This window comes from Myotis daubentonii, chromosome 7 (assembly GCF_963259705.1).
Source record: "Myotis daubentonii chromosome 7, mMyoDau2.1, whole genome shotgun sequence".
Classification (NCBI taxonomy): Eukaryota; Metazoa; Chordata; class Mammalia; order Chiroptera; family Vespertilionidae; genus Myotis; species Myotis daubentonii.
The window spans coordinates 9,010,236-9,026,158 of record NC_081846.1 but is presented as its reverse complement, the minus strand read 5'-3'; the positions used below and the strand labels follow the sequence as shown (position 1 = coordinate 9,026,158).

The following is a 15,923-nucleotide window of genomic DNA, read 5'->3' as shown; positions in this document are numbered from 1 at the left end:
GGGACCTCAGGGGATGGGGTGCAGCTCCGTCTCTGTGTGTGCAAGGTGCTGGCGGGGGCCACTGCCAGGCCTTGTGTTCCCTTCAGGACACTTGTCCAAAGGAGCAGTGTTGTTCCGAGCTCTGTGCCACAGCCTCCAGCCTCTCAGGGTTTCTCGCAAGCACTACCCGTACATTCAAGAACGTGGCATCAAGAACAGAAACCAGCCGGGGGTCAAATGCAGCATATTTTAATTTGTTTCCAATAAAGCAATATATGTATATATATATATATTTCAGAAAAACACCAGATGTTAAATTCTACAAAAGCGCATGTGTCCTCAGCAGATCATGTTTGTCTGATCGGTAAGACTGGTTTCAACAGCGACTCTCTAACCACGACCAACGGACGGATGACACCACTGCTACTAGGCCGGCTGCTGCCGGGCCCTGATCGCTCGCGAGCCACTTAGCCACGGGCCCACCTTCCTAACCAAGGAGGGAGCGCCGGCTGGGCTGCTGCAGCGTCTCCACGAGAAAAAGCATCGACGGGGCAAGCAAAGCCATGGGAGGGATGAAGCAAGCTAGAGCTGATTATGAGGATTAGTAAAAACGATTACGAGAGGACCACACCACCCCACAGGGTCTGTCTATTCTGACGGATTCTCTTTTGGCAGCGAACTGGGTCAGCACCTCGGGCCGGGAGCCAGAACGGAGGGAGAAGAGCTTTCCCGTCTCCCCGCTCAGGCCACCAAGGTCACGGCGGGGACCGAGAGGACCGCGGCCTCCGTGGAGACTTCTATTCTCGTGGGGCAGAGGTTGCACTGCGACACCCGGGGGACGCCGCCCCGGAAAGGCCGGGCCTCCGCGCTGTCTGCCGCGTGCTGCCTCCGCCGGGGCTTTTCCGGATGGGCAGGGGCCTCCGGGGCCTTTGTCCCCAGAGGGGCCTCGGGGTTCTTGGCGCCGCCTTTGTTTTTGGGGCGGAAGCCGTTGTGCGGCTGTCTCCTGTGTTCGTGGCGGCTGCTGCCCTTCACCGCTGGGTCAGCTTCATTGCCTCCGCCCTGCGGCTTGGCGGACGCGTTGAGCCGGTTGTGATACTGTGGATTAAACCTTCGTCTTTGGCTATTAGACGTAGTCTACAATAAAAAAAGGAAAAGAAGAGAGGTAGGTGTTAGATGCCAGCAAACAATGAGGACAGCGGCAGAGACCAGGGAGACCGTCTCTAAGCCCCAGGGCAGCTGTTTTACACCCAGAACAGGACAACATGCATCTGAGTCCAGCTGATAAGACCCCCGGAGCGTAGAGAACACCCGCTGTTTGCAAATGGAACGCCAAGGAAATGACCGATGTCGAGAGAGAGAGGTTACAAAAGTACAAGATGGGCAATTCAAGAACCAGGCCACACCAAGTCAACTTGAAACGGGGCAGAAAGCACAGGCCACACAGAAGCAGGGCAATGATGATTCTCTACGATGGAAATTTTGAGGACAGGCTGTAGAGACTATGCATATGAATTTTCATTACATTTATGAAGAAAAACGGAAAATTCTACTTGTAATTTCTCTGCTCCAAAACAGTTCTTTTCCTTTTATTTCAAAATAAATACCCTAGTTCTGAAATGTTATCTTGGGTGAACACAGGGATGAGGTGTATCTGGTAGATCCTGGTGGGATGGTGATGTGTATTTTTACAGAGGTAATTAGTTCTTCTCCTAAACGCTGCAGTTGTCAGCCAACAAGTTTTGGAGGACCGCAGTGAAAAACGCCACGTGCGACCAACAGGCAGACAAGAACACAGGGATGAGCAGAGAGGGAGCAGGGGCCAGCGTGTCTGTGCCTGTTGAACAGAAAGATACTGGAATTCCTGGAGGCCAGGAAGAGCTCAGTGCGCCGGTCCCATCTCATGGATCATCACAGCCACCCTGTAAGGCAGCTGCTGGTACTTGTTCACTTTATGGAGGAGGGAGGTACATTTAAGGGGCTTGCCCAGGTCTTCGGTTAGAAAATGGCGAAGCCATTCCCACTTCGCGGACTCTCTCCCGGCAAGTCACAGGTAGGCTGCTACACGAACGCAGACTTTTACTGAAAATCAAACTTCTATTATTGAAACGTGTACCTTTATGAGTTACAAATGCACACAAAGTTCTGAACTGGTGCAGTGCGACTGGGTGGTGGAGGGTTAGGGCAGACCCACCCCCGATAATTCTGGGCTCCGGGCAAGAGCACAAAGGCAGCCCCACCCCACCTGCCTGTACGTTGGGTCTTCCTACCTCTGGCTCCACCACTCATTGTGAGGGGCCCTGCACCCACAACTGGGGCGGGGGGAGGCTCCAGCCTGTACTTCAGCCTCGTCCCCGCCCCCACAGACAACCACTCTTGGACCTGGGCGTGTGCAGACTGTAGCGGGGTCTGCTCTCAAGGTAAAGTATCCAGGGAAATGGTCTAAACGGGAGGCAGGCTCGGGCCACGTGGGACGAGAATTCCAGGATCTCAAGTAGCTGGAGCACTTTTCAGTAGGGAGGGTACAGGTTTTGGGTAGGCACATCTCCTTGGTCTCGCTCTGTAGCGAGGGCCACGCTCGGGAAGGACCAGGAAGGGTTACTCTAAAACACGGGACCTTCTTGCCCTGTATGTAGACAGTGTTCTAGCTTAGATATGTAAGCACATTTCAACTTAAACGAGCCATCGCCTGCCATGTTTTGCTGAAAACGATAAGAACAGTGAGCTGAAAAGTATCTACGTGGATAGCATTTAGCCTGGCCTCTTTCTAAAGAAACGGTGAAAGGGAAATGCAGACTACATTTTAACTTCTCATAGGGGGTTTAATAATGAGCAAAGAACAAAAGCTGGGAAGGTGTATTAGACGAGGAGGAAAACAGATGTGGTCGTGACCGCACAGCTGTGCATATGTGAAAGGCTCCCTGCTCCAGCCCGATGTTCAAGTTCACGAAGACATTCAGGGCCAGAGAAATGCCTGTCAGTGTCATTGATGAGAATTCTTAAAGACTGAGACGACGAACCCAGCAGGGCCCCGTCAGAAACCAGCATTCTGGGAGTGTTAAATGTCTTTAGAGCATGCCTGGCTTCTGTGCCATCCAGTCCCCTTTCTCGTTCCTTCTCTAGTGATAAGAGGCGATCGCTTCTCAAGGACACGCAGAGGCAGAAGGAAGACTGCCCTTTGGACACTGTGTTTTCAGGGGACACACTAGGTAAGAGTGAATGATGCCCCTTGAAATGCATTCTCTTTACTGAAGGCCCAAGAGAAGAGAGACAAGTTTGAACTACCTTTGGCCTCTTACTGATACACTAAACATAAGCTGGAATTAAAGAATCTGAAAAAAACAAATGCCGGATTTCCTCCTCCATGGTGTCAGAAGCCAGGCTCTGAGTCTTGTTCCCACGTCTTCAGGAGTCCCTTCCACCTGCGGGCCAGTCCTGGGGACGGGGGTGGGGGGGTGGGGGGGGGGTGGAGGCACTCAGGGAGGAGGGGAGCCGTCTCCCGTAGGCTCTTCGCTGACGTGTCAGGCATGTACAGGCACTTCCTCCACACGGAAGGCCCTACGGCACACGGACTGCATGCACCAGGGGAGGCCCCGGGGCCAGCCAGGAGGGTGGAGGCCCCGGGGCCAGGCCGAGCTGCTGGGGGTGGGAGGGCCTGGTGGGGCCCAGGAAGCTCTGTGTCCAGCAGTTGCTGTTTTCTTCCTCTAAGGATGAGTGGTTTTTTCCTGGCCGCAAGGACCAGGGTCTGTGGGACCTGGGGCAACCAGGAGCCGCCCCACCCTGCCCCCGTACCTGCTTGTTAGGCGGCGTGGCCTGGTGAGCGCTGTCTGCGGTGCTGGGCAGGTTGCTGACCGTTTTGGGGTTTGCGGCTTTGCCCTCGGAGGGCTTGTGAGTGGACTTCCTGGTGAAGTTGCTCTGTTTCCCAGAGGCCGCGTGCGCGGTCAGCAGCGGCAGCAGGGAGCTGCAGGGGGCTCTGGACGAATAGTTGTTCTTTGGATGTGTAACTGCAACGAGAAAGTGTGAGGCGTTAAGGGCTGGACCATGGCCACGGCTGCCTCGGAAACCCACGAGGACATGGAGCTTCATAAAAACACTAAGAAATGCTTTTATTTGTAAAAAGGTCATTCGAAAGGGCACCTTGGTGGCCGGGGACCACCAAGTTCCTTCTGTGAGAATCACTGATCTGCAGTTACAGCATGATCATCCGAGCTGGGAATTGTTGGTAGGAAATAAGACCTATCTGCACAACTTTAATATTCCTTAGGTCAAGAACACCACAGGAAGGTGGGTAATGAAGTCCTGAAGTGCCCACGTGGCCCTGTCCATAGCTGTGCCTGCCTCCTGGTTCCCATGGCCAACCCCACTCTCGCTGTCCTCAGACCCCTGGCCAGTTGGTCTCAGAGACGCAGAAGATGGGGAGGGAGGTCAGGGACACTTGGCCCATCAGAGCCGTAATGTTCTGAGAGCAGGACGGGTGTCGGGAATTTTGTCACCTGGATTGTACACATCCCCCGACCCTGGGCCAGAACAAAAGAGGCCTCAAGGCATCTTATACTCCATCAGAGCTGCGTGAGCTGGCCTTTCATCACCCCCTTTTCTCCAGCCCTGCTGCGAGGCTGCACCAAGCCCAGCACTCAAGTCCATGCAGGCCTATCAGGGATGGTTTCTCGGTGATGACCTGGCTCGAGGCCAAGGGAAGCGATCTAAGGGTGACGCTTCGAGGCCCTCGCACAGGTCACCAGAATTTGCCTGCCAGGCTGGAAAGCGAGACCCCTGAATCTTCAAATTGTCCCTAACTTTTAGAAGCAACTTTCTCTGCTACCTGTGCTGGCTCAGACTTGATCCTCAGGTTCTTCTAGAGCAGTGGTTCTCAACCTTCTAGCCCTTTAAATACAGTTCCTCATGTTGTGACCCAACCATAAAATTATTTTCGTTGCTACTTCATACCTGTAATGTTGCTACTGTTATGGAGCATAATGTAAATATCTGATATGCAGGGTGGTCTTAGGCGACCCCTGCGAAAGGGTCGTTCGACCGCCAAAGGGGTCGTGACCCACAGGTTGAGAACCGCTGTTCTAGAGGGTCAGGGGGGGATCAGAGAACACGCGGAGTGGAAAGGACAGGGATGTAGCTCTGGTCCATTGGTTTCAGAGCAGAGGGGCGGTGGCACGGTGGGGCTGTGCCAACAGCCAGGGGACTTCAGTGCTGACCAGCTTCAGTGTCAGGGGGGCCCTAACTCCCCGCAGGGGAGACCAGTGCTGGTTCAGTAGCTGTGGGCTCTCAACCCAGCTGAGAAGGAGGGGCCTTGGAGAACTATTCTCTCCAACAGGGGGCCTGTGACTTTTAGATCAAGCTTATATTTTGTAAGCTCAGAAAAAAGAGAGCAATTTTCACTTTGACAAAAAAAAAAAAAAAAAAAAAAAAGTGCAGCCAAATCCCCATTTCTCTGCTGACTCTGAGGCTGTGGCTGCTCCGCGTCCCTCACGGTCCTCTGTCCTCCTGTGGCTGCCCTCGGTGCTCATCCCCCCGCCCCGTGGGCGGCTGCAGGAGGGGCAAGGATCAGCCAGTTTGTCTGCACATTAACTGCTCTCATTAAGCCTTGATAGCGAACAAGATGGACGCTAATGGCTGCACTGAAGGCTTTCATTATCTGCAGACTTCACTCAGCGCAGAACCGAGGGACAGGCTTGGGCACGCGGAGCAGCGCACCCCCAGCCGGGCCCTCAGGACAGTGGCCGCTGTGCCTGACTTATCAGGAAGACGCTCCCGGCGACCAGGTCTCCACCTCGGAGCAGGCTGCTGGGATGGGAGAGGCAGTGTATCTGGCTCTGCTTCAGGAAAGTTTGCAAAAGGTCTAAACTAGTTGACCTGTTCCGTTCTGCTCAGTAAATCCTGAGGATTTACTGATGGGCAGTGGCATCGGGAGACGCTGAGTTCAGATCCTGACATTTCCAGTGACTTGTGTCATGCCCTTAGATCATTAAATCTCGTTGGGCCTCGCTTTAGCCCCCTGGGGACCGCGCCTGACACATCAACTCCAAGTAGCGCCGGGCTCACAGGCACAGGGTCACTGAGCCGGTGTGCACAACTCACTTTCCCCACAGAGCATGATCTGGGCCTTGAGCTGTTCAATGTCGCAGGAGAATCGGGCCGCTTTCCCGAGCTCTTCATCATATTTACGTTCGCTGACAAAGTGCTGGAGGCAAGAAAGGAGAGCAGGAGTTAGTGCCACACGACAGAGATGGCGGGAGCTCACGCAGGCGCCTCTCTGCTCAGCCGCTGCCGTGGCCGGTGTTAGCCAGGCAGGGGTGAGCCGGCTGCGAGGACCCGTGTCAGACCTGGCTCTGACCAGCCTGCAGCACGATCACCTTCCTGTCCTGGGGACCCGTGTGGGTCCCGGCTTTCCCCGGCCTGGGCTTAGACAAAACGGTGATCCAGGCAAAGTGAGCGTCCGGACTCATCTCCTGAACCTTGTAGCACCCCTCACCCTCCTTGCAGTGTTTTATGTCCTGTTGTAAGTTTTTGGGTTGAGCTCATCTTCCTGATTTGGCCGATGGCCTGCTCAGGCATCACTATGCCTCAACAGAAGACATGTCATTCTTCCCTAGACACTCCTCTCTCTTTTTTTAAAAAAATATTCTTATTGATTTCAGAGAGAAAGGAGAGGGAGAGAGAGATAGAAACATCAATGATGGGAGAGAATCATTGATCGGCTACCTCTGGCACGCCCCACTCTGGGGATCAAACCCACAACCCGGGCATGTGCCCTGACCAGGAATTGAACCAGTGACCTTCTGGTTCCTAGGTTGATGTTTTCAACCCCTGAGCCACGCCAGTCGAGCCACCCTTCTCTGTGTTCTTAGGGGACCAGGAAGTCTGAGTAGCTTTCAGTAATTGGAAAACCCTGTCTTGGTAGAATCCCAAGTGCTGTTAGAGGAAGTGGGAAAAAGATTATCTTTCAATTCATTTGAAATGAAGATTTATGTGCAGAGGACAGAGTGAGAAATGCAGAAATAGCTATGACTCAGTTCCTCCTGGAGTTTACCAGAGAGTTTACCACGTGGCAAGGGAAACAGATACCATCAACTACAACACTGGGTGACTGTGGATATGCTTCAGGAATATAAAAGAGGAAGAAGAAGAAAAAAATAAAAAAAAAACAATAAAAGGAAGAAATTATTTCCCACTGAGGGGCAGGGGAGTTATGTAAGGAAAGCATGTGAGCTGGAACATTAAAAAAATGGGCCAAATTCTTAACAGATAATCTCATTTTCATCTGGTCACAGTGCTATGAAGTCAGTACTATTATTATCCCTGTTTTACAGAGAGGGGACTTGAGGATCTAAGAATCTGTAACTTATCAGAGGTTGCAGGAGTTAGTCTGCTACAGCCCAAAAGCCCATGTTATTAACCATATTATGTTCAGAGGGATTCTGACAAGCAGAAACAAAACTTGGCAGATGAATAGTTTCAACAGACGAGGAAGCTGGCAACTTCATACTCCTCACTTCATCCTATATAATAAAAGGCTGATATGCAAATTTTCCCCTCTATGGAGAGTTTGACAGGGGGGAGGGTGGGGGGTGGGTGGCGCCAGCCAGACCCCACCTGTGCACAAATTCGTGCACTGGGCCTCTAGTGTTCTAATAAGAGGGAGAGAGAAGTTGGATGTGTAGACACTGGAGCCCAGCTGTGGAGTTTGCTCTGAGGGAAATTCAGACCTTGCTCTGGGGCTGCACCTCCCGTGTGAGGGTGGATGGCCAGGCTGGAGGGCGACGGTGGAGGCACAAAGATGAATTAGGAGGCCATGGCAACTGAGTGGGTGGGAAGCAACCAAGGTCAGAAGAGAAGGTGAGAAAGAAGAGACCGATAGTCTCCCAGGACTCTTGGGGTCCTTATTTCCTGCTCCTTTCCATGCCCAACCAAAGCAAGGAGACTGGGAGTCACTTGCCTAACCAGTTTCATGCCCAGATGGGCAGACAATCCTACTTATAAAGCCAGTTGCTTCTAAGTACTCTAGTTCCCAAGAAGTAGGTCAGGGGCTGGTGTGCACGTGTGTGTGTGCTTAGTATACTGGGGAAGAAGAGAAAAGGGGAAACTTATAAGTTGCAACTTCCTATTTTATTGTAGATACTTGTTTTTGCTTTCTGGTAACCATTTCTCCTTCTGGTAACTGTACCCCAACACGGTTTCAAAGACCCACAGTCTTGGGGGGGCGGTCTGTCCATCAGACCTCTTGGGCTCAATGGTGGCTGTGACCCAGTAGAGGCTGGTCAGAGTCCCTCTCTGGGACTTGGATCGAATGGGGCACAATGGCTGATGGTGCCCCGAGGAGTGTCTGGTAATGACTGCTGCCTAGTCACCCAAGCTGCCCAGGCTTCTGCCTAATAGCAGTCCGAGTCTTCAGATCCCATGCTGCGTTGGTGAGCTACACTCATGCTCTTTCACATTTTACCTGTTCTGGAGGTTAGCCAGGGTCAGTTTCTGCTGCTCACCCCTGAAATCCAGTGGACACGTATTTGTGGGTGGTGCCCTTAACAAAAGGGCAACTAAGCTAGGCAAGGACGTAGGGAAGAGGTCTCCACATACGGTGTATTCTCTAGAATCCTTACTGTTCCACTACGTTCAGACTTAGTGTGTTCACATGGTGTGTTTATATACACACACACAAGTTACATGAGGTGAAAATAACATCCCATCTCAGCTGTAATTCATGTTTGAATACATTGTATTTAGGTCAGTCCCCACTGCCTAAGAAAATAGCTTGTACCTCCCTCCCTATTAATGCCCATTCAAACCATATATATGGACATATAGCGATTAGAAGGCTCTTCAGCCTCTTGTTCTCAATTTCAGCTTTGGGAAAGGGAGCTGGGTGTGAGATGCTGGGTCCTCAGAGAGCAGCTCTATGGGTGCCACACACACGTGATGGGGTCGGGTCTCGGGCTCAGGGCTCGGGACCCAGGCTGCGGTCGCTGGAAACTGACCTTGATCTCTGCCCTGAGTTCGGCCAGCTGCATCTCTGCCATCTGACTGGCCAGGTCAGTGAGCCTCTTCAGTTCTTCTGCCTTCTTCTGCCGAGCAGTCAGGATCTCCACTGCCAAGTGAGAGGGAATACGTTAGGGCCAGCGATGTAAACACAGGAAGTGACCTGACTTCTTGGAGTCAGTTCTCCTTCTGTAGGGTGGTCACTCAGCTGGACCATGGCTGCTTTCTGAGCTGGTCACCGAGGTGGGTTCGAGTTGGTGCTCATCACCAACCACCCGTTTCTGGATGTCCTCGCCCACCCATCCAAACAAACACGATCCCTCTGATTCACTGCACACCCACAGTCCTCTTCATTTTCCTCACTGGCATCTGGTCTCACTGACTTAATCTGGACTTTTAAATGTGTGCGTTACTCAGAACAGCTATTTCAAAAAAAAGGACACGTATTAAAATCCTATCTGAATGGTATTACAAAGATAGAAGTCCATTAAGCCAAACTCATTCTTCTGTGTGCTGTCCTGCTAAATTCTAACAGCATCAAGCTTCCTGAACCTTTACATACACCCGGGGCAACCAGCTGTGTTACTGGAGTATGACATAAAGGGTTCACTTGATTGGATTTTTGTGAGCTAAAAATGCCTTTTCTTTTGACACTCTGCAGATATGTTTCCATTCTGCAATCAGATGGAGGTTCCAGACCAGAGTGTCCTGGCTTTGTTTTTAGTGTCTCCATGGAAACATCTCAAGGGCAAGTCAAAGCCCCTTTGAGCTGGATTTGTGGGCACTTCTTAGCATCTGCACACACAGCGAAGACACCAGGGAGCTCGCTGGTGCCACATTTCACACATCTGTCAGATGGACTGAGGCTCACGTAGATGTAGTAACCCACAAGTTAATCTGTGTGTTCGCGTGTGTGTGTGGACACGTGTGTGTTTCCCAAAAGATCATGAAACTCAAAAGCGATGAACACAAACCTATGGGGTGAGATTTAATATGAAGTCTGATCTTTCAGCAGATAGACTTGAAGCTCTCTAATTCAAGCCACACAGGATATGCCTTCATTCCTCTGGACAAATATTTTGAGTTATAAGAAAGGAGAGGCCCATCTAACCACACAAGATACTATGCACACAACACATCCTGTTCTAGGTTGAACGAAGGTCAACTGCTTCCTTAGACCTGAGTCACAGCACACACGCAGAGCCAAACAATGTGACTTCTCACTGTGAGAGTTCTTACTTCGTCAATGTCAAAAACAGTCACCTTAAACCCCCCCCCCCCAAGAAGTTCAGAGGCAGTCCAGAGTTAAGAAGACTTCCTGCACATCAGAAACCATTCTCCAGACAGACAGAGAAACGTTATCTGTTTATGCTGAGATGTCAATAAAATAAGAAATCTACAAGTAAAGCCTTACCATCTGCCAAACTGCTCTAATCATGCTCTTGCTATTCACTGGGACTCCCCCGCCTCCCGCATACGCCGGGTAGCTGGGCTGAGGCCGGTGTAGGCCTGGCGGCCTTGCGGAATACAGGGAATTCCCCTCTGGCCATAGACAGTGTATCCCCGCACAATGTCCCAGGTTACCCAGTCAGACCAGAGGACGCGAGAGGTGACCCACTTTCACTTTTGGCTACAGAGCACGTATGTTTTGTTTGGTCTGCACATGACAAGTTAATTTTTGAAATTAACTGCCCACATTTGAAAATAAGGAGAGTCCGTGTGAGAGCTGGACTCTGGCTTTTCTTCAGATAACTAGAATTTCTGGCCACGGTTGGCGAGCATTTCCCCGTGGCAGCAGCTGGCTGGGGCTGAGAACTTGCTGCCCGTTTCAGGCGGAGCTCGGGGCTCACCGGGCCTGGTCCCTCCCTGCCCTGTCAGCTGATGAATGTCACCTGCCCGGCTTCTGCAACAGGCACCGCCCATCACTGCAGAGACTACGCATGCGGTTATTTGCGTCCGTAACACCTCGAGGCTGGCACACATGTTGGTTGAATGGACTGAATGAATGAACCAACCCGCTACTTAAAAGGAATATGCAGAGAGGACAGAAGTTCCTTTCCACAGGGGCCACTTAACAACGTCTAGGACTTGTACCTTTGATTATTTGTTTGCCAGTATATTCAACCTATGGACGGGACTCATGTCTGGAGCATGGAAAAATTATTTTTGAGTCAGAAGATGAAAGCAACTACTTTCTTTGTGCAAAGTCTTAAAAAATTCTTAAGGCCCAGACTTGACAACAGCTAGCACAGGGGTCAGTGGACCCTGAGTGAGGACACAGTTAAGCAGATCTGACATTTCTTAACGAATCATTTATGGGACTGGTGACAATTAGGGGCAATTGTTCTTTTTGATTAGGTAGAACTTAGGCATTCACATCAAACAAAAGATTTTATAGAAATAGATATAAATGGGCCCTAAAATAGGAATGCAGGTGCAAGGTCACCAATAAAGTCTTAGTTTACACTCTCGTAGATGTGCAAGGGAATGCAAATGTTGCATCAGCAAGTGTTGGATGAGTTTTACATATAGTCTCATTAACATTTCAAAGCCTTTCATGATGAGAAAGCCTTAAAACTTGAGATCTAAAGCTACATGCTTTGGGGAGAGGCATTTATTTCACCTCAAAAGCATCAATCACAGAAGTAAAAAGCAAAAACCAAAACCAGATCGGATCCTAAAATTCATTGATCCTAAAATTTAAAATAGAATAACAAGTGTGTTTTGAAAGCACCCTCCTTTGATACCTCTGTGGAGGGGACAGTTCACACAGCATTAGGCTTCTGCTGCACGCAGGACTCGGTTCAGATTATTTAGGCACTTTTGTGAACAGCATCTGGTGTGCTGAAAGCCGTTTTCTCAACAGGAATTAGACATTCCTTCAAGTTCCTGAAACACACTGGGAGCCTGCTCCTATTGCCTGGGCCTTGGACAAGGTTGAGGGCTTCGTAAGTAAAACTCCATCTCGGGGGAGAGTCCTTGAAACCCTGGGACGCAGGGAGCTGGGGCAGAAGTAGCTCTTCAGGCACAAAGGTTCTTTGAAATCCTTTTTATTCCTGAAAAAATTCCTGTGAATCCTGCATTTTATTTCACAATGTGTCTGTGTTCCTATTAATGTAATGTTTTCTTCCCACATTTCTGGCCAACTTGGCTCTCCAGGAGCCTGCCCATGTGGGCCTTCCGCTCCCTGGTACCCGGACAAAGTCTGGGGCCACCGCACTACGGCAGCCTGGTCCCCGCATCCGCACAGTGTGATAGCCCCACGCCTCGCGAGGCCACTGTGAAGCTACATGCAGTAACTATGAGAAGTGGTTAGTACCGTACATTCCAGAAAAGCTCACTATGAATATTATTAATAGAGCGAGATGTATTCATCTAGAACAGTGGTTCTCAACCTTCCTAATGCCGCGACCCTTTAATACAGTTCCTCATGTTGTGGTGACCCCCAACCATAAAATTATTTTCGTTGCTACTTCGTAACTGTAATTTTGCTACTGTTATGAATCGTCATGTAAATATCTGATATGCAGGATGTGATTTTCATAGTGATTAATCACAAAAACAATATGTAATTATATATGTGTTTTCCGATGGTCTGAGGCGAGCCCTGTGAAAGGGTCATTCGACCCCCAAAGGGGTTGCGACCCACAGGTTGAGAACCACTGATCTAGAATATACTTTCTCTGTATGTAATGACCTTAACTTTCACTGATATTGGGTGCTGCAGCCTATAGACACTGAATTAATTACAATGGTTTGTTTAACAAATATTAGGAAGTACCTACAGCCTTCTCAGTATTGTGTTAGGTGCCATGAGGGATATTAGGAGCTTATGTTATAATTGAGGAAATATGGTTTCTACCGTGTGCAGGAAATGGAAAGTACTCGAGAGGCAGTAGACAAGCAAGCTCAAGGTGGTGGCTGTACAGATGGTTCGTTACCTTGTGGGGAGAGAGTCTCCCAGCTTCTGTGTGTGGAGACGACACGGCTGACACAGGCCTGTCACCTGAGATGCCGCATGGCCCCTGACCTGCACCGTGTGACTGTCCAGGAGGGGGTTGGGCTGCCCTTTGTTAACAGAGCTAAGTGCCTGGCACGGATTTTCTCATTTCACCTTTACAATAGCTATTTGAGATAGATACTATTCTTTTTAATATATTGATTTCAGAGAGGAAGGGAGAGGGAGAGAGAGGCAGAAACATCAATGATGAGAGAGAATCATTGACCGGCAGCTTCCTGCACGCCCCACACTGGAGACCGAGCCAAAAACCTGGGCATGTGCCCTGACTGTGACCTCCTGGTTCACAGGTTGACACTCAACCACTGAGCCATGCAGGCTGCGCCTCGATACTAGTCTTATTCCCCCTTTTTGATGTGCAACCACAGAGTTTGAGACATTCACAAAATGGTTCAAGGTCACACAGCCAGTAAATGGATGGAACTTGGACTTGAACTCGGTTCTGCTTCCCCAGCTCTGGGCAGCGGCCAGAGAGCTCCCACAGGCCTCCCTGTGGCTGTCCCAGGCACTAACATGCTCGGACACAGGACAGCACATGGTCATGTTTCCCGACTGAGTGAGGTGTGGAAACGGGGTGCTCTCCCGAGAGGCTCCGAGTTCCTTAGGTCCTGGCACCGAGCATTGTCCCGAGAAGAAGAACGAGTGCACGAAATCGCGGGTGTGTTAACCTCTCAGACTGATGTGCCGGCAGCTTTCCGTTTGGGTGCCAGGGGAGCATTTGTGCCTGTGTCGGCTCTTCGTGCTGTTACCAATAGGGCATGGAACGGAAAAGGGAAGATCAGCTTTACCCGAGACACAGGGAACATCCCCTCGGGTGGAAATCCACTTTTACCTCGGAAACCAACCAACTGCAGAAGCATAAAACAATGTCTCTATCGAAGGGACGGTGTGATGACCTCACACTCCCACAGCTTGACCCTGGGCCACATTCAGTTTTATTTAATCAAACCTGCTCTATTTTAGATCCTGGAAATTTGCTTGTAATTATTTAGAAAAGCTGGGTAAGAAAAATAACAATAGCTATTTCCCATGAAGGGACAACTGACGTATGGACACGGGCCAGGCGAGAAGAATGGGAAAAGAATGCAGAATCTGGCCCGAGCCTTCATTCCGGTAACAGAGATGCAGTGCCGTCAGGGTGAAGGCATTTAGCTGAAACCCGGCTGGGGCTGCAGACTGCCATCTGTCTAACTCACGAGATGAAATTTCGGTAAAGATGGAGAATTTAAGACGCTCAGCGAGATAGGAATTGTAAAAGTAACCCCCGGCTTAAAAACATGGTCTCAGGGTTCCCGTGACCAGAGCAGGCTGAGGTCAATGCTGAGAGAGGGCTCCCGCGCGTCCGCGTGGGCTTGTGTTGGACCTGACTGTGCAATCTTGTCTCGGCTGGAATTTCCAACCCATGAGCCTCGGCCCCTTTGAGACGGCAAGTCTAGCCCTACCGGCTGTCGCGGAACCTCGCAGCAGTGGGAAGGTTTAGAGACGAGTCTGAAGAGAACAAAATAAGTCAAACCCAGGGAAGGAGTACTTTGTGTTAAAACTAGGGAAAGTTTCGCAATGATCAAGATGGTCTGAGTGCGCTCATTGTTCAGTGCCTGGTACATTGGGCAATCTCACTTGTGATTTCAATTTAAAACATGCAATTCATCCTCTTTTGAGGCGTCAAGCTGGCAGGTGTCAGCCAATGCGACTAAGTCTGTGAACGGAACTGGAGCGGGTCAGGACAACTTCACTGAGTGCGTCTCTGAGTCTGAGCTGCTAATCTCAGCAGAGCTGCTGACAAGCTTGGGGTGCTTTGCCCATTAGGTTTGTGAGTTTGCCCGGTCAGACGCCTGACGTGCTAAAAAAATAAAGACCGGACATATTAAACTCATAAATGTTCTTTAAAATGTGAAGAGGAATGTAAGTTTCAAATGGGACTTATTTTTTTTAGGAAATTAAATTTGGTTGGGCTTCAGTTAGTTGAACCCAAAAAAGGACCAAGTGAAGAGGACTGTGCGAGTCGTAGAGCAAGATTTGTAAGCCGTGAAGGCTTAAAAGTTATGTTTTAAAGTTTAATACGAAAATTAATGTCATTTTAAATCCAAACTACTGGAAGCAGCCCAGGATACGCACCAAAGTCCCTCTGGACTTGAAATAGCTCCTGGGACACCTGGTACTTGCGAGGGCCCACTCTTCACACACGGGGTCACGGAGGTCCCCCAGGGGCTAAGTGACGTACTGCCCAAGGTGACGGAGTTCAAGAGCCAGAAAACCGTGTGGATTTTAGGACCCAACTCGGAATCCATATCACGGTCAGTCTGACCTACAGACAGCTTCCACAGGGAGGCCCCTGGCCCAGCCACCAGGGGTGTACTTACTGGCTTCTTCTTTGACTTGGTCCATTTCTGCCATCAAGGAAACTTCTTTGTCAATGATGCTGAGGGGAAACAAAACAGAAACAAAAGCTAAGAATGCGTCATCAAAGACGAACTTGTAATAAGCACTGGAAGTAAAAGAAAGGTTATTTTCATTAAACAAAATGCGAAATCACCATAACTATTTCCCTGTGGCAACGCCAGCCGCACGCTCTGCTTTTCCGAAATGAGGCGACATGGAGGGAGGTGCCCAGGATGACACGGTGACAGCTGCCGATTAAATCACTGTCAGCAAGTCTAGAAACAAGCCTTTCGGACGTCCAGGATGGCACCGCTTTGAATTTGAATTTGGGAGTATTTTTGCCCTACGAGTTCCCAAGTTCCACAACAATATAATACATATTTTAAAAACTGGTGCACGGGTGATGGAGGCGGGTTATGTTCTCTAGGGTGTCTGTGCTTCACTCTCCCAGACTCTGGCTGTGGGCCGGGGGGAGGGTGAGATGGGGGGGGAAAGCCATTTACTTTGAGAAATGCGGGCTGGGTCAATCCACCCACACGCTCTATCACATGAGTCTATGCCT

The 15,923-nt window shown here is 50.2% G+C and overlaps 1 protein-coding gene across 5 annotated transcripts in view; it reads right to left on the bottom strand.

Annotated features, from left to right (window-relative positions):
- Nucleotides 1-212: 212 nt before the first annotated feature.
- SPATS2L (spermatogenesis associated serine rich 2 like) overlaps nucleotides 213-15,923 on the bottom strand; it is a 145,258-nt gene continuing 129,547 nt past the window's right edge. For all 5 annotated transcript variants that reach the window (XM_059702685.1, XM_059702684.1, XM_059702687.1 and 2 more), the window contains 5 exons: nucleotides 15,343-15,401; nucleotides 8,964-9,073; nucleotides 6,070-6,172; nucleotides 3,769-3,980; nucleotides 213-1,113 (listed from right to left, as the gene is read on the bottom strand). In XM_059702685.1, the coding sequence (XP_059558668.1) occupies nucleotides 721-1,113; nucleotides 3,769-3,980; nucleotides 6,070-6,172; nucleotides 8,964-9,073; nucleotides 15,343-15,401 (877 nt within the window). In that variant the 3' untranslated portion in view covers nucleotides 213-720. The remainder of the gene's footprint in view (nucleotides 1,114-3,768; nucleotides 3,981-6,069; nucleotides 6,173-8,963; nucleotides 9,074-15,342; nucleotides 15,402-15,923) is intronic.